This window comes from Megalobrama amblycephala, linkage group LG7, assembly GCF_018812025.1.
Source record: "Megalobrama amblycephala isolate DHTTF-2021 linkage group LG7, ASM1881202v1, whole genome shotgun sequence".
NCBI classification, from domain to species: Eukaryota; Metazoa; Chordata; class Actinopteri; order Cypriniformes; family Xenocyprididae; genus Megalobrama; species Megalobrama amblycephala.
In genome coordinates, this window is record NC_063050.1 from 42197020 (window position 1) to 42222696 (window position 25677).

At 37.5% G+C, this 25677-nt stretch overlaps 1 protein-coding gene across 1 annotated transcript; it reads right to left on the reverse strand.

Moving 5' to 3' along the window:
• Window positions 1–849: 849 nt before the first annotated feature.
• ecpas (Ecm29 proteasome adaptor and scaffold) lies at window positions 850–25444 on the reverse strand. The gene is made up of 49 exons (XM_048197550.1): window positions 25318–25444; window positions 24419–24549; window positions 24086–24202; window positions 23818–23936; window positions 23091–23237; window positions 22827–22998; window positions 22515–22654; window positions 22348–22426; window positions 21827–21946; window positions 21660–21745; window positions 21374–21449; window positions 21225–21274; window positions 21036–21102; window positions 20820–20942; window positions 20565–20668; window positions 20350–20473; window positions 19702–19782; window positions 19367–19586; window positions 19002–19093; window positions 18405–18539; window positions 18168–18309; window positions 17103–17275; window positions 16826–16927; window positions 16339–16462; window positions 15369–15514; window positions 15220–15274; window positions 15001–15115; window positions 14696–14764; window positions 14449–14566; window positions 14173–14340; window positions 13983–14062; window positions 13785–13890; window positions 13613–13660; window positions 13407–13525; window positions 13174–13324; window positions 10420–10485; window positions 10061–10150; window positions 9764–9830; window positions 9584–9675; window positions 9432–9498; window positions 8893–9084; window positions 5932–6143; window positions 5728–5771; window positions 3632–3824; window positions 3307–3445; window positions 3125–3230; window positions 2787–2875; window positions 2463–2534; window positions 850–1725 (listed from the first exon to the last, which is right to left on the reverse strand). Exons 1-49 carry the CDS (start codon window positions 25337–25339, stop codon window positions 1586–1588), a joined length of 5490 nt encoding a protein of 1829 aa, XP_048053507.1. The 5' UTR covers window positions 25340–25444; the 3' UTR covers window positions 850–1585.
• Between the last annotated feature and the right edge of the window lie 233 nt (window positions 25445–25677).

Here is a 25677-nt window from a genome sequence, read left to right on the forward strand (position 1 = left end):
TTGAGGTGTCTAAAATCAGCTAGATGTTACTTAGAGATTGTGGATTAAATGAGTCAGATATGTTGCAAGAGATATGGATAACACTTTACAGTAACACTTCATTTTAGGGTATTTTAACTAGTTGCTTATTAGCATGCATATTACTAGAATATTGGCTATTTATTACTACTTGAGCACATATTAATGCCTTATTCTGCATTACTCTATTCTACATTCTTAATCCTACCCAGTGTCTAAACTTAACTGATTTACTATTAATAAACAGTAAATTAGGAGTTTATTGAGGGGAAAAGTTGTAGTTAATAGTGAATACATGTTCCCTATACTAAAGTTTTATCCACTTTACAATAAGGTTCATTAGTTAATGTATTAACTAACATGAACTAACCATGAGCAATACATTTGTTACTATATTTACTAATCTTCGTTAACATTAATGGAAATACAGTTCATTGTTTGTTCACAGTGCATTAACTAATGTTAACAAGATTTTAATAATGTATTGGTAAATGTTAAAATTAACAAAGATAAAGAAATGTATAAGTGCAGTTCATTATTAGTTCATGTTAACTAATGTAGTTAACTAATGAACCTTATTGTAAAGTGTTACTGAGACAAGTGTCCTTTCACCAAAATAAGATCAAAAACATGAATTTAGAAAATGGATGAGAAATTTTCATTTCATGCTGATTTGTACAAATACACACCCCCAAAAAATTGCACTTTATTTTTAATTTAAGGGGCACAAACTACAAAGGGGGAGATGAGACCTAGTATAACATGCCTCGTTACAAAGGTATCCATTATGAAAAAAAAAAAAATTCACATGCAAAAATGGGCAAAGGCAGGTTTGAGGTGTCAATTTCCTTTATGTTACAAACTTCCCTTTAATACACACAATACCTTTACACCAACCTTCATTTTAAAAAATGTTCCATTTTGTATAGATCCCTGTCCCTCCTGCTTGACTTTGTCTTACCTCCTTTTCTAACAGCACTGAATGAATGAAAGCAAAAGGTTGACTATGTAGACAGTTCTCAATCAGTATCTGGATGGGAGAATTTCTTTAACAAACTGGAGGGGCATTTACATAGAAAACTGCAGTAGTCACTCAACCCCTTTGAGTGTAATAATGTATATGGTGCACAAGGGCAGCACTAACCCTTATCTTGACAAAACAAGCAGTTTCATGTGTATAACTGCAGCAAGCATTTTGCTTCACAATCTCTATGATTTCCTGTATTTTGAAAAAACACAACCCCAGCTATTAGTATTCTCACACTTGCACATACTGAGACTTTAACAAGGTTAAAATGGTCGGTGAAAGTGGCTTATTGAAGCCAAATGTAGTCTTTGCACATTGGTTAAAGCATTAGGTCAAAGAGTTCATACATGGAATTAAAGGTTCATGGAATTAAAGGTTTATGGGTTTATGGCCTACACAGCTGGTTGTGGCAAAATATGTGAACTGAGGTGTACAGTATATGACATGGCCGTGAGGATCATTACTGAAATGTACAATTGAGATTCCCAAATTGACTCTCAGAACAGTGTGTGATTGTGAATGTGTGTGTGGGCAGGTTATTCATGGCAGGGCTTGTATTTTTCTTCTCATTGTCTGGGCTTTGTCCTTCAGGTCTGGACGGCTGTCTGTTTCCATGGTGGCTAAAGAACGCTGAAGCTGTTGCCGGCTCTTCTCAGTCAGACACTCCCACTGATCACTTTCTACAAACATAAAGCAGCATAAATCTTAAGAGTGAGAAGGTTTCTATCCAACTTTCATACCTGCACATTTTAGCAAAATTCACCTTTCTGACAATGAAATGGGCCATTCACATGATTCATGCAAGTCAGCACAGTATGATGCCTAATAAAGTAGTGTTCATAAGCGCAACGCTGCTTTGTGTACGGGGTAACCGCTGTATTTCTACTTTCCCATAACCACCATCTACTATACTGTGAAGTCCATTTGGCCGTCTGCTGTTTTTGTTCAGACCAATTATATAACAATATATAACATACCTAATCATTTATTAGGCTGAAATGTGAAATTTATCACTTTATAAAACCCCCTTTTTTTGTCAACTTGAACTGTAAAGTTGTTTAGATTGTAGTCATTTTACAGTTTAGGATGTTACCAAAGACATTGGTGTTGATTCAAAACAATATTGCTAACAAAAAAAAACATTCTATTCTATTATCAGACTTTTCTGAAACGTTTTTAACTTAAATTAAATTAACTTAAATTCCTTCACTGGTCCGGAGTCAGCAGGTATTCACTTTAAAAATTGTCTTCAATGTTTAGGTACTACATTATTAACAGATGCATTGGCTTGTTGTCTATCACTACTGAAAATAATTTAGTTTTACACTTGGAACATTTGAAGCATGATAAAATTAAACTTTCTGTAGTAACCCATTAATCGACTAGTTTTATGAATGTCAGAGCAAATAAACACTACCTTCAATCCTCTTCAAAAGAAGTTCAACTACCACCAAGGCTTCTGTTCTTACTGATGAATAGCTTTTGTTTTCTGTAGGAAGAAAAGAATCATTCTCATTAGCCAAGTCTGAATAATAAAAAAGATGTTGACATAAAAGAAGTTATTGTGAGAAATTTCTGTTGGAAGCCAATAGGTCAGCAAAACTTTGGTAATCAACATAAATCAAAATGTCTTTTTGCTCTGCAGAAGAAATTAAGTCATACAGATTTGGAACAAACATGAGGAGGGGGGTAGGAGTACATTTTCATTTCATAATGTTAAGAAGTTCATGAGAAACTCCACCTAGTGGTGATGCCAGGGCAGTGCAGGTTTCTGACATCATCTCAGTCAGAACAGCAGTGTTCTGATGTTCCTTTTCCAACAGTAACAACCTAGAACATACACAAAAACACAATACAGTCATTAAGATTTTGAATGCTGTAAAGCATTTCACAAACAACTTTATCACATTACTATTTTTCTACCTTGTAGGCACTGCCATTTCAACCAAAAAAATACAAATTTTATTATATATTAAACATTATTATTATATTAAATTATATATTACATTTTTGAAGTTAAGAAATCATATATTTCCATTCAGAAGTGTATTTCCCACAGAAAAGGCATCTGTACACTACCCCTGATAGAAGACCTTCATGGCGCGCAGGACTCCCAGTTGAACCCTCCACGTGCTCAGCTTCAGTCTGTCACACATTATTCTACAAACCTCATTCTGGAACTGATCTGCAACACAAAACACGCTCATTATACATCTCTCTGCTGCCCTTTTGTGTGTCTAAGTCTTGTAGCTGATACTTACTCTGTGTCTGAATGGTTTTAGGCCAAGCCTTTCCAAGCGTCTCAAATGCACACAGTAGAACTTCTGTTTCTAATTCACGAGCTTTAGCATCATCGTCATCATCATCATGTCTCGGGGAACCGGCACTCGCTGGCTGATTCTAAAAAGAAAAAAACAAAACAAATTGTATGCTTTTAAAATTGGATATTGGATGTGGAGCTCCCAAAAACATTAAAAACATTGAGGGATATTGTTACACTGTCATTCAATTGGACTGAAATACCAAAGCTGAGTGGATTTTAAAAAAAGAGAGAGATTTACTATGAGCATGTAAGGTTTACTGCACCTTTTTAATGAGAGGAAGAACAATGTCAGTGATTTCCTGAAAACGATCCACCTGCGTCGACTCCAAGATGTCTGCTGCGCTGTGTAAAGCTGCCATTTTATAAACCAGACTCTCCTTCTTGCATTCCTTCAGCACCAGATCCAGCACCTCGCTCACCGTTGGCTGACCTGCTGCAGGCTTCTGTAGCTCCACGCTAGATATAAATCACATGCATATGAAAAGGTATTGAAATGTACGGTTCTACTTGTAGGTTTACTAACCCAGAATCAGCAAGATGCTAATAACTTTTTATTGTGAGTTATGGTTTCCCAACATCTCTGCACATTTTCCCACAATGGTTCAATGATGTTGTCAGGACAACTGAGACTCGCAACACCCCATAAAATGCAATAAAAAAAAAATAATAATAAAAAAATGAACAGGAAAATTTATGTAAATAGTATTTTTTTTAATTGTGGAATATAACTTCATAACTTTTTTAAATCTAGTACTTCTGTTAAAGGGATAGTTTACACAAAAAATGAAAATTCTCTCATCATTTACTCACCCTCATGCTTTCCCTGATGTAGATGACTTACTTTCTTCAGATAAACACAAACAGATTTTTAGAAAAATAATCCATCCATATAATGCAAGCGAATGGTTGCTGCTCGGTTGACACTTGAAAACCCACACAGCGATCGTCACGCTAATCCATACACCACTGGATAAATCAATGGGTGCTTCTCATTTCTAATTTGTGCATCCTCGTTTCCTTTCCTCACTTCCTTTCCTCGTGTCTTAGCTCAACCCCATTAGGAATGCAAGGGAAGGATAAATCTGTGTCCTCGCTCATGACTCCTCAGGAAGCTTCCTCATTCCTCGTTGTGCAATTAGAGAATTGAGATGCCCTTCAAGATGGTCGAGTTTGATCGGTTTCTGGGTCACGAGCTGGAGGACGGAGGAGCGAGGAAACAAGGAAGCGCCGATTTGAGTATTGAGAAGCACCCAATGTCTTATAAAGTGAAACGAAAGGACCACTGCTTCTCTCTCATGCTTCACAACGAGTCACAACATCTCTTTCATGAATGATTAAATATTAGTATTTTTCTTACACACACCTATCGTTTCGATTCAGAAGACATTGATGCACCCACTCTGACTTTTATTTTGACAGCTCTGAGAATGGCAGAGCCTGAGCATACAGTGCTCCCATTCTTAGTCTTCATTAGTTGAGAAGTACCAGGACTTCGGTGTTGGTCCATCTATCGCCGTTTTCCATGTACGTGGAGTTAGTTCTCGGAGTAAACATATAGGCTATAAACGGTCTGCTTTTTAAAATGCCGAGTGCCGGTGTTTTGCATGCGTTTGGCCAATTAAAGTACACTTACGTCACTGGTAGTTCCTATTGTGCTGGGTTAGACACTACTTTGAAGTAGGAGCTAATTTAGTTCCCCCAAAAGGTGTTCCTAGAATGTTCCTATAACTCCTTATGAAGTTATATTCCACAAAAGGCCTAGAAATAAAATAGTTCCCAGTTTCTGCGGTGCGAACATGCCAAAAAGCGATTAAATATAGGAACTTTAAAAAAGTTCTCCAGTGCAAAAGCCCCTAAATGTGAACTATCCCTTTAAGATCATATATTTAAAGGTGCTCTAAGTGATGTCATGCGTTTTTAGGCCAAAACATTTTTTGTCACATACAGCAAACATCTCCTCACTATCCGCTAGCTGCCTGTCCCCTGAACACACTGTAAAAAAAACGCGGTCTCTGTAGTCGCCACAAGCTCTGAAAACGGCAATAAAAACAAACTGGTGCAGCCTGGACCACAAAACATAATAAACATGCTCCAGCCAATAACTGACAAGAATGATTTTAAATGCGCGTTCATGACTGTTTCAGGAAGCGCGGAGGAGAGGGGAGGGAGGAGAAGGAGGGAGGGTCTAGCTAGCCTCTGTTTTGTTTGACAACACTTCGAACGTCAACAGGAAGTTAGTCCGCCCAGGATCACTTAGAGCACCTTTAAGATTTTCTTATAGTTGTGCTCAACTTTACAGGATCTGTATGATGTTTAGCATAAAAAATGTATATGAAAGAAATGGACAATAGAGTCTAACCTGCATTTAGACACTACAGATCCAACAGCTTTCAACAGCTCTTCCTGTGGGGATACAAGACATTATACTTCAGTGGCCACAAATATAGAGAAATCAGTTTCATACCACTGAGATCATGCTTCTCAAGTCTTATTAAAAGAGTCTTGCCCAGGTGTATAAAGTCTGTCCCTTAGCACAGAGTTTGTGTTTGAGAGAGTATATTACCTTCCCTGCCCAGGTGCGTCCTACAAGCCCCTGTAGTAGTGCACTTAGCACCATGCCCAGGTGAGGTGCCACCAGTGAGCCCGTTTGTTGCTTAGCAATAGTTGCCATGGCAGCAGCACCCTGAGCCTTCATCTTCCAGGACTGAGACTGCAGAGCCCTCTGAGTAATGGCTATGAGCTCAGTCATGTACAACCTGATTCCACCAAAGCTGCCTGAAGATACAGAGTGCAAAATAAAAATGAAAAAGTGAGAGAAAACTGATTTATTCATGATTTTGAGTTAATTCATTCTCTCATGATATATGGATAAAACATCCGTTATGATGAGCCTTGTATTTTACGAAGGGGGATGATTGGATAATGTTAGACAAACCCAGTTTTCCTTACAAAGCAAGTTTAGATAGAAACATAGTAGCAAGTTCTTAAATATAGCTGCGAGCAGCGATGGCGGGCCCAAGCCCGGTGGCACCGCCACCCCGGTGGCTTCAGGGCAACTGTGCACAGCGGGCAATAGGCACTTAAAACGGTTAAACATCAAAGGACTATGTCAAATTCACTCCACATTTACTGCACTACAAGGTGCCACTATAGAGCCCCTCCTCCCTGCCCATTTTCAAAGGATTACATGTGCCAAGTTTTAACATTATTCTGATGAATTTTGAAGCAAATCAGGTAAAAATAAGAGGGTGATCTCAATGTATGCTGAAAGTGACACATTTTCTGCTTCCAGTTGGTGGCGCTATTACTTTGAATCACAATAGTCACATCCATGTGATCAGCCTTGTACAACGAAGACTAAGCCGAAGTTTCATCAAAATCAATTAATGTATGCAGAAGTTATAACACTTTGTTTCCCTTTTCTTGCCATAAATTCGTTGCCTCGCCACGGCCAAACCGTTTGAGATATCCAAAATCCGTTTGCAATTAAACAACTTCAATGTGTTAGCAACAAGTTAAAAAAAGTTTGGTGTAAATTGGATAAACCCTGTAGGAGCAGTAGTATAAAATTCATAGCCTGTTTTTTCAAAAAATTAACATTCAAACCAAAATAGCTGACTTCCTGTTGGTCGGAGCTAATGAATGTAAATTAGAAAATTGTCCGGCTTGATGAGAACAATATGTGTACCGAGTTTGGTGATTGTAGGAAAAACTAACCCCCCACTTTTGTCAAAAGGTGGCGCTACTGAGCCCTCCACCACGCCCATTTCTATGGCTTTGTCCATGTCTACTGGTTGACAATATTGATGTGTGTGTCGAGTTTCATGCAATTTGAAGCATGTTAAGAGCCTCAAAAACACTCAAGAATATTATTACAGTTTGACCTGTTGCCATGGCAACAATATTTCAAATATCAAAAATCCTGTCATAGGTCTACATCTGCTGTGTATTGACATTACACTGATGAAGTTTGAAGCAAATCAGGTAAAAATAAGAGGGTGATCTCAAAACATTTCAAAAAGTGATACACTTCCTGCTGCCAGTTGGTGGCGCTATAACTTTGACTCACAATAGTCACATCCATGTGATCAGACTCCTATAACGAACACACTCGTGAAGTTTCATAAAGATCAATATATGTATGCAGACGTTATAACACATTTCCTGTTTCCTTTTTCTCGCCATAAATTCGTTGCCTCGCCACGGCCAAACCGTTCGAGATATCAAAAATCCCCTGGCAATTTTTAATCATCAGTGTCTTGACTTCATGCTGACCGAGTTTGGTGGCGATCGGATTAATCGTCTAGGAGGAGTATATCAAATTCCAGAGCATGCGTTTTTCAAACAACCCTTAATAGCTGACTTCCTGTTGGCGTGGTGTTTAACTTAGAGCACGAAAGTTGTTCGGCCCGATGAGGTCTATATGTGTACTGAGTTTCATACTAATACGTGCAAGCGTGTTTAATATATGGACCAAATTTTCAGACTTTTTTCAAGGGGGCGCTGTCGAGCCCCCCTGCCACGCCCGGGTACCAGCCTCTCCGGCGTCCTAATGGCCGCGGATTCCAATGTGTGTGCCAATTTTCAAGAGTTTTTGAGCATGTTAAGGCCCCCAAAAAGCCCCGGAAGACGGAAAAAAAATAAAAAAAAAAAAAAAAAAAAAATAATAATAATCCTTAGAAGAACAAGAGGGCCCTGCGCGAATTTTCGCTTGGGCCCTAACTAGATTCAGTTTACAGTGCTCAACTCTGTATCGTTTGTGTGACGGTAACAGCTGACAGTTATCCAGATAACTTTAAGATTATCTACAAAATATACAGAAACAACCAGAATATTCATTGATGACCGTCACATTTATCCCATCTTGAAGTATGACCAAGCATCAATTCAAGTCAAATTTATTTATTAGCACTTCACAGTTATATTTCATTTCCAAGCAGCTTTACAGAAAGTCATAATGTCTATAAAATGCCTTAGCGCTTTAACAAGTTTTAGGGCTGAGCGATATGACGATATATAACAATGTAAGTGATCATCCAGATTTTTTTCTACCCTTTTTTTCTAGCAGATGAAGCTTTCTCAGGCTTTGCTTTTTTTTTTTTTTTTGATGACATTTAACTCAACACTAAAATATAACTAAAGAAATGTCAATTTAGCTTAGATATGAAAAAAACTACATATGTAAATAAATGCTAAATGTTGATGTCTAACATAGTATCATTTGAATTTCTAAATAGCAGTATTGCTAATTTTTCTTGTGATGAAAATTCATGGTGAATATCGATGATCTCAAATGTACTTTTTATTTGCCCACTGATCCCTCCTCATTTCATAAATTGTAAGTATAAGAGTGTTAAGTTAAATTTCTGTAGCAAATAAGGTAACAGAGTTGGCAAATATGATTGAAATATGAAATGATTTGATTTAAATTAATCAATTCACACCGCACATTCAATTATTCATTTTAGTTTGTTCAAAATGAAATTTGTGGGTCATGAATTAATGTTTGTGCATGTTAACCTACCAGGCACATGATCCTGCCAGACCTCAGCCCACAGGTTGGCCTCGGCGCTCTCTCCTTTCTCTTCCTCAGGCTCCTGGTGCATGCCCAGAAACGCGAGCGGCAAAGCCACTCCACCATGAGCCTTCAACACATCAGGACTGTAGTGACTGATGGCATGAACCACCAGACAACACGAGGACTTGTACAGAGCCTCTGAGAATCACAGAAAGGCACTTCAAAAATCTAGACAGCAAGAGGGTTTATACAATTCTTTTTTTCTTCTTTTTTTTTCACTTCATTTAATAATGAAGGTGAGGTAATGATGACACCATTTTCATGTCCTTCCAAACCCATATAACTTTGTCTTCCATGGAACACAAAAAGAAATGTTTTGAAGCTGCTCTTTACACAGTTCCTTTTTAAAGCTTGACAGTCCATGTTCGCTGTTCACTTTTGTCATAAGGAGCAACGTCAGCTTTTTTCTTTTGTGTTCAATGGAAGGAAGTCAAGTCATTTGGTTGTGGATGGACATGAGGGTGAGTACACGAAAATCCTCATACCCTCTTTTTCCAGGTACCAGGTGTTTAGTTTCTGCAGAAGCTTCTCAACACTGTTGTCTTTGGCTGTCTGATGGGGAAAACAGAGTAATGTTTTGTAGCTCTGTAGTTGCCTTAAGTTTAATCGAAATATGTATTTAGGTGTGTTTTCCTACCCTGACCAGATGTCCAATGGCAAAGGCAAACGACTTCTGAACGACGCTACTACGGTCATTGATCCCGTTTAGGAGTGCACTCATGAGTTTACCTGTGGACGCCCAAACACATGTAAAAGATTTATATACTTACTAAACTTGCAAACAGTATAACTCCTCTGATCTAACGGTGTGTGTTACCTGAATATGGTGTGAGATCTTGAGGGCACTGCACTGTCAATGACACAATCACACTGGCACATCCTCCCTATAAAAGCACACACAACTATTAGGGCCGGTTCAAACAGAACACATTTTTCCATTTCACTGCACAACTTTTTCATTGTTTTTCTACTTAAACGTGCATGACACTGCGTTCTAAAAACGTGGCACTTAAGTAAAGATAAGTTTAACATTTAAAAACGCCATCCCGAGACCATGCATTCACTGCCCGCGTCTCGCGTTTTTCAAAGCAAACGCATTCTGTGTGATGTTTACCTTTGTACCAAGTCCAATTCCACTCTTTAGCAGGTCACAAAGTTTGGGAACAAGCTCTCCCAACACAGAAACATCCAAGTGCTGCAGACACTAAAATACAAACACAGTGCACATAAACATCACAGTCTAAAATACACTTTTTAACATCCTGTAAATATGGCTACATGCATATAGATCTGTTTATGTAATTAAATGCTCATGTAATTCCCCATATGGAATAAATAACTAGATAATGGATATGCTAGGCTTATCCATCCTCTAAAGGACAGATTGGCATGTTCCAATTTGTTAAGTGAAATTAACTTTTAGAATCGGATTGCAGCTTATTCATCATAAGGATAGACTTAATGGTGTCTTACCATATTGATGGTTTCCATCATAGGAGAGGACTTGGCTGCACTTAACCTAGCAGCATCCATGGCACTCTGCCGCAGAAAAAAAAAAGTTGAAAATAATGAGTATAATATTCAAAAAAATAATAATAAATATTGTGTGAGGTGTTACATTCTCATGGTCAGCAAAAGAAATTGCAGAAATAATGAATTTTTCAAACTCCCTCCACTGGCTATTGTTTGCCCCGCCTCAAACTCACACCATTCCCCGAGCCAAAAAGACCATTTAACAGAGGCCACAACCACACAAGTTTCCTTATCTGATCTTTTTTTCTTTCCTCATCTCAAGAAATATCTGCGTACACACAAAACCACTGAAAGGACTCAAAATGATGCCAGATCAGTATGTGGCGCTGTAATTCTCTCCAGTTTAAAAAAAAAAAAAAAGGTTTCAGGCTCCCAAAATGCCGGATCCGTCTGGACGAAACACTGATACGATACAAAATTTTTACATATACAGCTAAACGCATCTCCTTGTGGACGGGCTCAAAGAGTGTCAATTTTTATTCTTTGGTGATTCACTGTAGAACAGTAAGGTCAGGGGATTAGGAGTGCCACAAAGTAAAAAAGAAAACATTTTATTAAAGTTTTATTTTTAGGCCGTGCATCCAAATCGTTTTTAGCCAGCTGAAAACGCCTATCTGTGCACGCTTGAGAGCGCTTCAGCTGCACAGCTTTTTTTTCCGTTGAGACGCTTTGTTGCTATGATACGGAATATCCACGGCACTGTTACTTATAACTGATTTTGCAGGTAATTTGTTTCAGACTAAAAATGTTGACACAATGTGAAATTACTTGCTATGTATTTTCGGAGACCAGCAATATTAATTTCTCATTCATTTTGTTCCGTTCTCTGCTTGTTAATGTCGTTGTACAGCAAGAATGTTGTGACAGTTGGCCGGTGTAGTATTTGTCCTGCCCCTCCTCCAATCTGATTGGACGGCTGGCTAAAAAGTGACAGTGATGAGCGCAGCGTTTTACTCAAAGTTGAACATTCTTCAACTCGAGGCGACCAGTAAAAAACGCCGAGCTCTCAACGCCTCATTACGCTCCTGGCATTTAAAAAATGCAGCGTTCCCATTGAAAACAATTGAAAAAGTACGCTAGAAGCTTGAAAAAACACTTTGGTGGACACACGGCCTTATTGTTACATTTACCTAAAGTTGATGATTTATGATGTATGTTTTTTGTAAATTGCCACATTTTTAAACATGAATTAATTACAGTTTTTTATTTGTAAAAAATAAAAATTATATATATATATATATATATATATATATATATATTTATTTATTTATTTTTTTTTAGATCTGTCCCATTTATTGTATTGACATTTTGCTGATGAATGATCACACCTCTGGAATGGAATGAGGAATGTTAGGTTCATGGTAGCACTAATGGACAGATTGCAGTTGAGTTATATTAAACAATGTTATTATTACTGCTTGAGCATGGTAAAACAGATCTCAACTGTACAGAGGAGGGCAAGGAATTGAACCTGATACCAAACTAGGGGTGGGAATCGGAGGGTACCTCACGATACGATACGATCACGATAAATGGCTCACGATAACGATAATATCGCGAGTCAGCGATTCTGCGATAATCGATATATCGCTAGACAATCCTATAATGATACATCGCGATATTGGTCTTAATATGAAAACAAAATGCACGTGAAAAGGTTAAGTGCAGGTTAACGGATAAATCCGATCTTATATGTACATTTAATAGAGTTCAAGTCACCGAAAGCAAGAAATATGAGGTGCATTTTATTGACCATCAGATAATTTCAAAATCAAAGACTGCAATAGGAGAGAGCGGCAACAGCAGGTCTCATTACTTTTAATGAAGATAATTGTGTGTTATGCGTCTGCGACTTACTTTCACTTTCATATGCGGCAGTTTGCGCGTCAGCTTGCTGAAGAGATCTGCAGCAATGTGTGATGCAGTAGCGTTGTCATATCTGACTCTCACATGTTTCAGTTTTAGTATTTTTGGGAGAAGTAAAATTTACATATGTAGTTTCAACAACCAGATGCATTTAGACTAAGCATAGACAGTTTTGACTGGAATGCGTCCCAGACCATCTCCTGAAGTGGTTTGAGCGATCAGATTTAAATCCGTCTCAAATGCGTATTTAGGCATTTAGACCTGGTCTTTTCACGATCGGATAGCTATCCGATCAGAGAAAATGCATGAAGTCACCAGGTGCAAACAGACCCTTTGACGTTCTTCAAGCGCCTAGATATACACGGGAGCGTTCGAAAGCAGGCGTCTATCAGAGGATCCCTAATATATGCTTTCAAATGCTCCCGTGTATATCTAAGCGCTCGGTGAAGAACGTCAAAGATGTCTACGACTGTCACATCAATGGTATAAAAGTGCGTCAAGACTTTGAACTTAAACGTGGCTGGGGCATCTATTTTACTCACACTGCTGTCCGCCATCCTGTTAATAACCTCTTTTTCTTAGGCTAGTTAACTTAAGTTCACGTTTCCCTCATTCATGTGTCGAGCGCCGCCTTGAAGTAGGACGCTTTGAGCAAAGAAATCTATATATAGCGCTTTATTTTTTTTAAAAATTAAAATATCGATATTTGGCGCAGCGATACGATTCTCGTATCGCACAGAGAAGGATGACGATATATCGCCATATCGATATTTTGTCCCACCCCTATACCAAACAGTACTAATGTTTGGACTGTTTTGCTTTGCTCACCTTCTCCTGCTCTGTGGCTCTCAGACTGAGGTAGTTGAGCACCTGTGGTTCCAGCACACTCAGGGCCTCCAGCAGAGCCGGGATGAGTCGAGGAGCATGGGGCTTCAGACGGCTGCCTGCTGTCTTACTGATCTTCACTAGAGTTTGGATACTAACACAGCAAAACTCACACTTATACTCTGAACATTTATTGTGGTTTGTGTGCATGTGGCTTGTGAGTGCTAGTGTTCTACCTGAGAGTCCGCACTTCAGACACGTTGCTGACGATGCCTTTGTCCAGTAAAGTTGGCAACAACACAGATACTGTCCTTTGAGCAGTAACACCTGTCGATTCGCACATGCGCACACACACCTATTGGACAAATATTTGCGTTAAGTTATCGGTGATGTCAATGTGTGGAAAATCATTGGGTATCAGGTATTTGTTGCTGCAACTCACTTTACTGAGAGTCTTTAGAGTCAGATCTGCTGCCTTACGAACAGACTCCTACAACAGGAAACAAATAAGACGGTCAAATAAAAATAGCTGTATGTCAGAAGCAAAGCACACGCATAAGCCCAGAACACAGCAAAAAAAAAAAAAAAACCAACAACAGCTTTTTACTTCTCACCTTAATATCATCCAGGACCCGAAACAGAGTCTCCCAGATTTCTGACAGGCGGTCGATGATATCACCTGCCTGCCTTCCACGTATGAGATCGTTCAAAGCCATGCAGCTGAACAAAAAATGAGAAGGGCCCTGATGATATAAACCTGATATAGCATGGGTAGAAATGAAGATTCTTCCAAACCCATCTAGACACTTTACCTTGACTCCCGCACCCTCCACATGTTACTAGTGAGGTTGGATATAACATCTTGAAGAATTTCCTTGAAATATTTCTCCACCTGCCAAAAAACAGACAAGATACAATTATAACAACAAATCGTTAAAACTAGTGTCCCCAATTTCTTTCAAGCAATGTAATTCATGACTCTGAGTAATAATAATCTCTTACAATGGATTTATCTGTGACAAGAGCATCCCAGATGCTAGTCATGGCCTGCCTGATGGCCAGGTTGGGGTCAAACTGGTATCTATAGAGGCGGGGAACCAACTGAGGCAGGAAAGGAGCCAACTGCTCACCAGCCTTAGCTGCAATTATGTTAAATCCAAATGCTGCCCCCTACAGCACAGGAAGAGTCAATCATTGCATGCTATTGAAAAAAGGCTCTGAAAATTATTAAAAAGTTACCAAGTTAGAAACAATCACATTGTGGTTAAAATAGCTCACCTTCCTGGAATTCCACATGGCATGATGATTGGCAAGATTCATGAACTTGTAAACAAGATCTGGTTGGTTTAGATCACTAGCCAATGCACAGAGCTCCTTGTAGGTGGAGAGTCCTTGTCTACCAAAGTAAAAGATCTTTCAACATACAATGAAACAAAACATCTAGTCTGGAAATCTTGAAGTCGTACTTCCTAAACTGTTTCTAAACAACCTGAAATTTAATAAGTGAACTAAAGGAAGGACATACCCATCAGGTGCTTTACCAAGAGCCTCCCCCTGGAAGACTTCAGTATCTTCAGAGACGGCATGTTTGGCCCTGAAAACAAAAACCCACAGCTCTTAAAAGTGTCAGGAGCCTAAATGCACCGTATAAGGTGTCCAAGATATATCATTCTGTAATGTAACTCATTTAAAATGTAAAACGGGTTCAGATACTGTGTGGAGCTTGGTAATGTTCAAGAGCTTGGTAAGTCTTAGTAATGCTATTAATGACAAATCATACACTAAAAGTCAATAATGAAAGGAACCAGAAATAAGATAGTTTATTAATACCTTTTACCAGTCATGAGAGTTTCCACAAGAGTTGACACAAGTTCCTGTTGATCCTGTTCCCCTCCAAGCTCATAAACCAACCCGAGTCCTTTAGACGCCACATCTTGGCTGAGTTCTACAAACACAGATCATCACTATCAATCTTACCCACAAGCTCCCAGACTTTAGATACTCTGTCAAAATGTAATGTGATCTTTAAAAGAGCAGTACGTGACTCACCATCTGGATCAGACAAGACAGAGATAAAGGCTGTCTGTATGTCCTTCAGATGAGACTATCAGAGACAAAGAGAAGACAGACATTTTGTAATGTCAATGTTTCTTTGCATGTATAAATGAGACTGAGAGTGTGTTTGTATGTGTATTTACCTGTATTTCTTTGTGATGGCTGAGTTTCTTGACTAGAGACAAGAGCCATATACAGGCAGCCTGCCGAACATGAGGGTTTGGACTTGGTATGTATTTAGACAAGACAGAGTTCAACACCCAGGGCACTATATCATTATTCTTCACATCTGTTAGAGGAAGAGAAAAAAAATGATTTAAGTGCACAACTTAGAGCTCAACAACAGGCTTGTCAACAAAAAAAAATTTAATTAAATAATGTGGTAGCACCATTTCACATTGTTCTTGTTACACATGTTATATGTACTTACTATAGTAATAACTATAAATTATGTATAATTACATGCAACTAACCCTAAACCAAACCCTAATCCTAATTAAGTACATGTAGTTAAATTAATATTACTCTGTTTTTAAATGTATAATTACACTGTAACAAGGACACCTAAAATAAAGTGTAACCAATACTTTTTTTATTATATATATATATATATATATATATATATTAAATAAATAATACACACACTGAACTGCAGGTACACATTGTGCCTTTACACTGGCATTATTTCAGCTTTATAATAGAGCTGTGGCTCTATACAGAACAAAAAGTCATTTCTGGGATACCAGATTGAGTATTTCCTTTAATAACAGCAATAAAATTACAAAAAGGTTATTGGAGGTGAGCCATTGAGAATTTCTGCCTTTTTAATTGATCGTCATGGCAACTAATTTACATGGGGAGGGGGATCACATTTATATCAAAGTGGTAATAAATCTGGAACTTAAAAAAAAAATGGAACTTAAACCTCAAGGTGTAGTTACTTAATATTGCTGATGCCTTGTTCCATGTTGCCAATAATTTTAGGTTTTCAGACAAGTAAACAGTTTTACTTGTCCAAAAGACAAGTATCTGGAAAAGCTTTCCCTTGTGTGGTTGAGCCCTGTGTCTGGACACACACAGCGTCCTCTCTCTGTCTCTCCCATACATACTTACTGTCAGGAGGGCAGTACTGGTCTTCAGTGCATGTCCACACATCTCGGGCAGCTCCAGAGCAGCTTCCTACAGCAGCATTAGTTAAAGCCTCTCCCACTGTAAACTGTAGCTCCACCTGCTTGGCCTAAAAAACAAAAAACAAACATCTAAGGAATAAAGAATGTGAATTTTTTTCCCCCCATATTTTTTCATATGAATTCACTGCACTAATGCTGCCAAAACACATTGTACATCCACAATACATTTATACATTTACATTTATAAAACCCTGGACAAATTAATCAGTAGTTTTAGCAACAGGCTTATTCAGCCTCGTTGCTTGAAAGAACGATACAGGAAATCATTCCTGCCTAGTGCTATTAAAGTATTTAACTCAACTGTCTAGGAAAGAAATGTGTTAAAGTGTTACTGACTGTATTAAGCTGCTATGACAATTTAATTTCCCTTTGGGATTAATAAAGTTCAATCAATCAATCAATAATATCACCTCTACTGAATCCATGAGACCCTGCAGGATTTTCTTCTGGTGTGGGAATTCTCCATCTCCCACTGGCAGGAACCCAAGAGTCTGGATGGCACGTTCTTTCATCTGACAACATAAATAGCTAATCAGTACCATAAACACCGAAAAAAAAAAATTTATTATAATAATTTCTGTGTGGAAACGGAGTGAAAATTGACATATACAGAAACACTTACTTAAATGAAGAATGCACACATCAATAATACAGTTATACTTATTCACTCTGAGTGTTTTGTTGTACCTTGCCAGTCTCTTTGCCAGATGGGATCTTGGCGAGCAGATTATCCACTAGACTGAGTTTAGTGAAGCCATTTCCATCCGCTGGTATCAGCAGCACGCCGTTACGGCCAATCTCACCCAATGCTGTCACAGCAGCAACAGTCAACAAAGGAGACTCGCTATCCAAAAATGAACCTGCAGACAAGCACATTGGTAGCTTTTGTTAAATTTATATAATAGGATTTTTTGCTAGAATAGTTAAATGAAGTATGTAAGATTTTTTTTTTAATGATAAAATACATTCTCTTAACCCAGTTTATTGTTCATTTTCTATTAGTTTGCCATTAATGGGTTTATCTCCCCCAAACGTGTAAACATTGTGCCGCCCAGGCACCATCTAAACATTGAAAGTGTTCCTTTAAGATCAGTCAATCTCTTTCCAGCTCAACCAATAGCGTGAGTTTGGGGCGTGGCTACTGTAGCAGGCTGAGCCTGAGGGTGTTTAGCCATGTGGGACCATGACTGATGCGTTACATGGTAAAAGAAATTCAGCTTAGGTTACAGCGATGCGAAGCCTAATTTCGCTGCACCTTCAAAGATTAAACAGGTCATGAACATGTCAAAGCAAAAGGGGCAATGAGATGCAATGCGCTATAATGGACACTTTCATAAAACATCATCATGCACCCATTCAGAAAGACAAATGTTCCAGTTTATAATGTTTACTTTAACGTGCCCAGTACAAACAGCCTCAAATTGTTGTGGCACGTAATGTCAAAAACCTGCACATTGCAGATACATTGGATGGGTTTATAATAAGCAAGTTGCTCGCATTCACTCTAGAAATAGCGTTAGTCTACTCAAATGCTTACTCATGACACAGTGACACAGCTAAAATTATTCCTAATATGTTGGACCTTTTATTGGTAAGGTAATAAAAGATGTAATTCTGCTACGTGCCACTAGTGTCACAGAAATTACATATTTCACCTCTAACTAATGAAGCATGTTTACTAATGAAATGTTATTTAAGAGTATCCCAATATCAAGTGTCAAATGTGAAACTCTTTGTTAAAAAGGCACATACCGATGATTTTTGTGGCCATGGCAATTAGTTCCTCATTTTCTTTGGGAGTGGCTTCAGAAGGCATTAAGCTTCGCCTCTTACTCATGTATCTGCCCACCATGTAGCCCAGAGCCAAGATGGCACCATGCTGAGTCTCTGGACTCTATATGTAAAATAAATAAATATTTAAAAAAAAATTGAATCAATTTCTAAATTAAAAAAATTATGAAATATTTATAAATGGGTTTTTTTCCATACATGCATGTCTTTAGTTGTCTTGATCAGGTTTTGTACAGCAGATTTAAGTTCATTTCCAGACATAGTAGAGACAACCATGGCGTACAGTTGTGCTGCCAACTCACGCATGTCTTCTTTATTAGTGTTCATGAGACCCTGCAAAATTAACATGAGTAATGAACCAATTGCATTTTTATAGTCAGACATACATTAAGTAAAATGTCTCCATTCCAGAGGATATAAAATATACACTACCATTCAAAGGTTTTGGGTTGGTAAGATTTTTTTCTGCCCCATTTTAATATTTTAAAATATAATTTATTCCTGTGATGTCAATGCTGCAGGAACCATTACTCCTTCAGTGTCACATGATCCTTTAGAAATCATTCTAATATGCAGATTTTGTGCTCAATAAAAAATAAATTATTTTTATTACTAATGGTGAAAAATTGTGCTGCTTAATATTTTTGTGGAAATCGTGACCGTGTAATCTTTGTCACTTTTGATCAACTTAATGCATTCTTGCAAAATAAAAGTCAATTACTTTAAAAAAAAAAACATTACTAACCCCAAACCTTTGAACAGTAATATTATATAATCATAAAATAAAATAATTACTTTAATCCAGTCGATTTTGTCTACAAACTTGGGAGTAAGTTTCTCTGGGCACACAGAGACCACTTCCAAAAGACAGTACATCACTGGAATACCTGTATTAAGGAATCAGATCACAACAACAGATCACACAAAATAAATGTACGATAATCCACTTCCTGTAGATTATGTTCTACACATTAAATATATTACCGTATAATATGCAGTAATGCCAGTTTTAGGTAATACAATAAATTAGATTAGATTTGATTATTTTCTTTGGAAATATACATTTTGTTTTGGTGAATACACCGTGCAAAAATCTCCACCACCTGATATTATCATACTGCCCAGCCCTATTAGAAACCATTATTTGTAATCTCCCTCACCTCCTACAGCTGACAGCAGCTGTTGCAGTAAGTCAATGTATATATGAACTGGACTGGCCTCTCCTCCTTTAGTGGCGGAGGAAGGAGAAGCTTCATTGGACAGTAATGACTGAACATAGCGTCCAATAACAGGAGCATCATCCTGCATGTCCATCAGGCTCTGAGATGTGGGTGTGGCTCCAGCACTATAAGATAGACACATCCTAAGATAAAGAACTATCTGTGGAAACAAAAGAGTAAAGAAATGCATTTGTTCAATTTAAAATACATGTGGCTGTTCATTAATTAAATGAAATATTGGAAAAAAATTGTAACTCTAAAGACTGTCAATTTACCTCTCCAAATGTGGCAGGATTAAAAGGCAATGTGGAAGTACCTACAATGTATTTTGCAGGAGTCTTCAATCTCTGTGCAGCCTATGATACATACATAAAGGTCAGTATCTATATATTCCTTAAGCTATAAGAAAAGAAATCATATTTGAAGAGGACCAATTATGCTTTTTCACATTTTTAACTTTCTTTAGTGTCATATTGCTGTTTGAGCATAAAAAAGGACTGCAAAGTTACAAAGCACAAAGTCCACTCCAAAGGGAGTTATTCTCTATATCAGTAAACAATGTTTCTGAACTCTCTGAAATGCCACAATTGTAGTCTTGAGTTCCTCTCACAGAGAATGTACACATCACATTATCATCACTTAAATAATTCCCGCCAAAGGAATAGGCGATAAAAAGGGGGCGAGGCCTGGTTGAGTTGCATTAGTAGCGTGTTGTCACCATGTACAGAGAGAGGAATTAAAAAGAGTATTACAGACAGACCTAGGGCTTTGCCAAAACTTTATAAATGAGGTGCTTAATGATGCATGATTATATGATCAGTTGCATTTTATTGTTTGCATTTAGCATCAGAACAGGCCCATTTTGGGTCATGACACACCAGTGGAGAAGATATCTATAGTAATAACAAATCAAAACACCATACCTTTTCATGGATGTAGCTGACCATCTCAGGGAATGACGGCATGGGCCTTGATCCTTCTTTCTCTGTCTTCGTAGAAGGGAGAGACCTAAGAGCTCGCTGAGCCTCCCCAGACACTTCCTCACGACTATGAACACAGGCCATATAATGTACAACTTTCATGACAAAGCTTAATTGAAATCTTGAAAGAACTCAATGAAGTGCAAGTATATACTCACGGATCTCCTGCAGCCAGCAGTAAGAGATATCTAGAGGCTACGTGATCAGGAGCAAACACTGTGCTGGCAAACTTCATCGCTACCTGACGCACCTGTACCTCCGGCTAACACAAAACCATAAGCAACAGGAAATTACACATTGCAAATGTTAAATAACATTGTATCATTCAAGTCGAAGTGTGTCATTTAATTTTTAGTTTTGACATTTGTATTCATTCTTTCAAGGTGCTTGTAACAAAGAGTTAGATAACAAACCTTTGTTATATAAGCAGCCACAAGCGCTTCCATTAGGTTCAGAAGTGCCCCCTGAAGATTAGCATACGCTCCCACCATCATCGACAAGGCTTCCTGTATGGCCAGTCGCACATCAGAATCCTCCTGTTTCCATTGAGAGAAACTAGGTTTAAATTATACAACAAATCATTTAGTAATAACTGGATAACTCATGTATAAAATGTGTTTCAAACAAACCTTGCACATGGACTCAAAAAACTGCTGTACCAATGCAATATCTTTCGTGAAAAGCTGAGGCATTCGACTATTATAACAAAGGGAAAAGTGAAAAATAAACATTACACATATTTATTCAACTATTTAATGAAATTACATGGACTTTTTAGTTATATATTATTTTAGTTTGTTATAAAAGGATTTTATTACCTTGAAAGTTTTCCAACAGCTGAATAAGCCATACACAGTAGCTTGGGGTCCTTATAATAAAATAAGTAATAGTCACTTTGACGGAAACTTCAGAAAAGCCATAATTTGAGTGACAACAAAAACCTAAATTTATCAGCATGCATTCATACCTCTTTATATTCATTAATAAGCTTGGTAAGTCCATTCAGTAGCATCAAACCCAAAGGTTTGTTGGTATCAGGGCACCTTCAGATTAAAACAATCATCATCATGATAACAATTACAGCGGCTGACAAAACAGACCATCTGATGCACATCAAATGCACACAAAACAGGAGAGTACTTGTGAAGGTAGTAAGTTACGATCAGTTGTATGCATGGCTATAACATTTCAACCAATCAAAAAGGTTTTGTATTGTAATAATTGTGAATTTCTATGTGACTCTTGAGACTTACACCATACAGATGTGATGTACAAACTGCAGAGTGAGGGACAGGAGTTTGTTGTTGGTATTTGCTCCGAAAAGTCCATCATAGACAACCTGAACCAACAGACAATCACCGTTACCATGACATCACTTTAACAAGTACACTTTCTTTCTGTCAAACTTGACCTCTCTGACCTGTATATTAGCAGGAAAGCATTCAGCAGCCAGTCTGGAGCGAAGAAGATGAGGCAGAATCTTCATCTTGACTCTGGTGCTGACCGGCTCATGCTTCAGCTCCTGCTTCACTGTGGCACCCTGGGAAAAAACACACACCTTATGTAGAACACTTCACTTAATTTAAAAGTAATAATGATATTAGACCAACCATGTGTAATAGGGGTGTAACGGTACACTCAGCTCACGGTTCAATACATATCGCGATACTGGGTTCACGATACGATATGTATCACAATATTTTGAATAAAATTAAAAAAATGAAACAAATTCAAATAACATCTTAAATCTTGTAAACATGTCTTGTAGAGGCTACAACATCTTGTAAATCTGTTCATCATATAAAGCCATCATGTCTCCTGAGAAGACTTGTATTTAGATTAGACCACTCGATTTATTATTTTTATGATGCCCAAATATATCGTCACATTTATATATTGCGATATCTCGATATAACGATGTATTGTAATGCATGTACTTACTTTAGTTTTGAGTGGAATATCACCCAGGTAAACTTTATACATTTTGTTGATAATGAGTGGATTGTTCCAGTCAATAATACTGCAGTACAAAACAGGACACAAGAGATGAGTTGAGATTCAATATTGTATCAAGATTTCATGTGACATTTCCTCACAGAAAGCCTCACCTCTGCTTGCTTTTCAGTTCCAGATCAGCTGCTGTGGCAACACTATGTCTGGTGTCACTTGATGCCACAACTAAGTGAATGACTGTTTCAACCTCAGGTACCTGCTCTGCTTCTATGAACTTCACAATCCCCAGCTTACACTGCAAACAGAACACTAAAAAGGTTACTCAAAGAAGAATTTGAAAGAAAATGCCACAGAAAGTGTTTAACCAATTCATTCTTTAAATAATTATTGGTATAGAGAGAACTGAGGCAGCTCGAAATCTCCCATTTATAAAAATATCCACCAACATGTTTTTTTAGCAACCTCACCTGCTCCAGTTGCTCTGGGCTCCACTGAGCTTCTCCAATGACTCTTTTAACTGCATAAACGCTCATTCCTGGAGGAGGCTGAGGGAGACCTTGTGCTGCTGCGGCTCCTGCTCCAGATCCCCCTTGTGGGGACGAGGGGGCCGGACGAATTGGAGGCTCATTTAACACAAACCTTTATATAATATCAAAGAGAGTTAATGAGATTCAAGAAAACAGTATTACCATTACCAACTACAACCTATTATACACATCTAGTTTACATACCCATAAGGCATCAGAAGAACATCAAGCATGAACTCTAAGAGCAGTTGTACAGTTTTGGGCCTCTCCGTCAGGACAAATGGGGAAGCTTTAGATGGCTCTGATGGATATTTCATATGATACAGTGTAGGGATCAGCAGGTGCATCAGACTAGAGAGAGAAGAAAAAGACTACATTATCTATACTGTTCAATACTGACATATTTGCAATAACAATAGTTAGTGTGTGTATACATTTTATATATATATATATATATATATATATATATATATATATATAAATGATGATTTCTCAGGGATCATGTGACACTGAAAACTAAAGTGATGGCTGCTAAAAATTCAGATTTGCTATCAAAGGAACAAATTATCATTTTAAATTGTACAATAGAAAATTATTATACATTGTAATAATTTTCAAATAATATTACTGTTACTGTATTTTTAATCAAATAAATGCATCATTGGTGAGCATAAGAGACATCTTTCAAAACATTTAAAAAAACTTTTGAAAACTAGTGTGTGTGTGTGTGTATATATATATATATATATATATATATATATATATATATATATATATATATATATATATATATATATATACATTTATAATTTTAAATAAAATTTTAGAATATATTATAAATGTGTTTATATCCAGTTACATTCTAATTCTACATTCTAAATAATAAATACAACATTGTTTCATTTCTTTACAATAAAGATATGAGACTAACCTGTCCTGCTGGGGCTGAGGTTTGCCCTCCATTGCTGTGAGCAGAGTAGGTGCAAGCTCACACTGTTTGGACACCTCCAGCCTGGGATATCCCATCTTTATGTAGATGATAGTGAAGTTCTGCAAGCACAAACACAGTCAGCCATGACAATGAAGTTCTCACTTATATGGGAATATACAACCTTGGAATAAAAAACATGACCCATCTCAAGGGTAGTCACAAGGAGTATTGACAGTGGCGAAAGAGACATGTGGGTGTGCGATCATACCGTGACAAAAGATGCAGCAGCAGGATCCTGATACTGAACTAACAGTGTCTCTACAGGCAGCTGAATCTTGGGTCGACTCTTTATCCTTTTGTTAAGGTGCACCAGCAACTCCATAACCTGGAAATTAAAATATTAAATATTTTCCAAATTTATAACATACATTTTTCAGAGTATAAATTAGGTCTGCTAGGGAATACTTGGGGGTCCGTGGAAACTATAAAAACATAAGTATGATTAAACTAAAATAAACAAATAAATGTAATACATTAACAAATAACAGAACAGAACTATTGTAGGTAGAAAAACAGCTTTCTCACACACACACACACTTACTTTCTTGCGAACACCCTCTTGCACACTGGATAGTTTGAGGAGGACAGGGGGCAGGAATTTGGATATAATATCCTGCAACTGCTCATCTGTTTCTGCATGACCCAAGCGCATAAACACACGCTCCAACTGGTCTATGATAAGGAAACAAAGAGAAAGTAAGCAAGAAACAGACAGACTGTTCAAAATGAAAAAAATAAATTTGTAAAATTTATTTGCATGGAAAGACTTTCTCATATAATTCCAGTAAGATCACTGCTTAATTATAAGAACCTTCTAATTTATTCAAAAGATTTATTAATGTGAAACTGAGAATGAATGCAATGAAATCCATTTCCATGACATGAGTGCATTTCACCGGCTCTCCGTGAATGAATAAACGAATCAATTTACATTATAACTATCTAATAAGCTTGAAATGAACAACAGACAATAAGACTAACCTTAGATATAGAAAAACAGTAAAAATAGACGTTCAAATTCGCTAGTTGGTTAGCATGTGAGCTGCATAGCCTCACTGCTAACTAACGTTAACGTTTATTATCTACATACTCATTTCTCACGCTGTCAATAAATGACAACCAGCACTGGACCACTATGACATTAAGATAACACTAACTACACGAGAAATAAAGGTTGTTGCGTCCTCAAATTTAGACAAACCCAATAAAAGCACTTTCATTTTGGAGCATGACTGAGCATTGGGCCTCTGTAAGCACATACTAGCCGACTAGCTGCCAAACTGATATTCACTTTACAAATATTTATTTATGTAACTACCGGTAGGCAAACAGACAGCACGATAAGCTCAATCTTCATTTGAGTAACCAATAATGAAGAGAGTATTGAAAACAATTATGCCGTAATGATGAAATAAAACATGTTGAATGAGTTAAACTTACTGAGCTCGTCCTGTGCAGCCATGTTTGAACTGAAGTCACCAGCAGCAGCACACTGCCACTCCTATAGACAACATATCTCTCTCTCTCTCTCTCTCTCTCTCTCTCTCTCTCTCTCAATTTAGTTGTACTTTATTTTAATTTTATTAATATTACCAAAGCGGACTAGCTTCATACAATGTAATGGTGCAAAACAAATAAAATAGTTGTCTAAATTAAGAAGATAACAGAGACATTTATCAATACAGTAGTCTAAGTAAAATGCCTTTTAGTATAATTCTAAAATTGTCTACATTCAGGTTAGACGTGCATAACCCTAACGCTAACCTTGTGTCTTTTTGGTGTGAAATCTTCAATGACTTT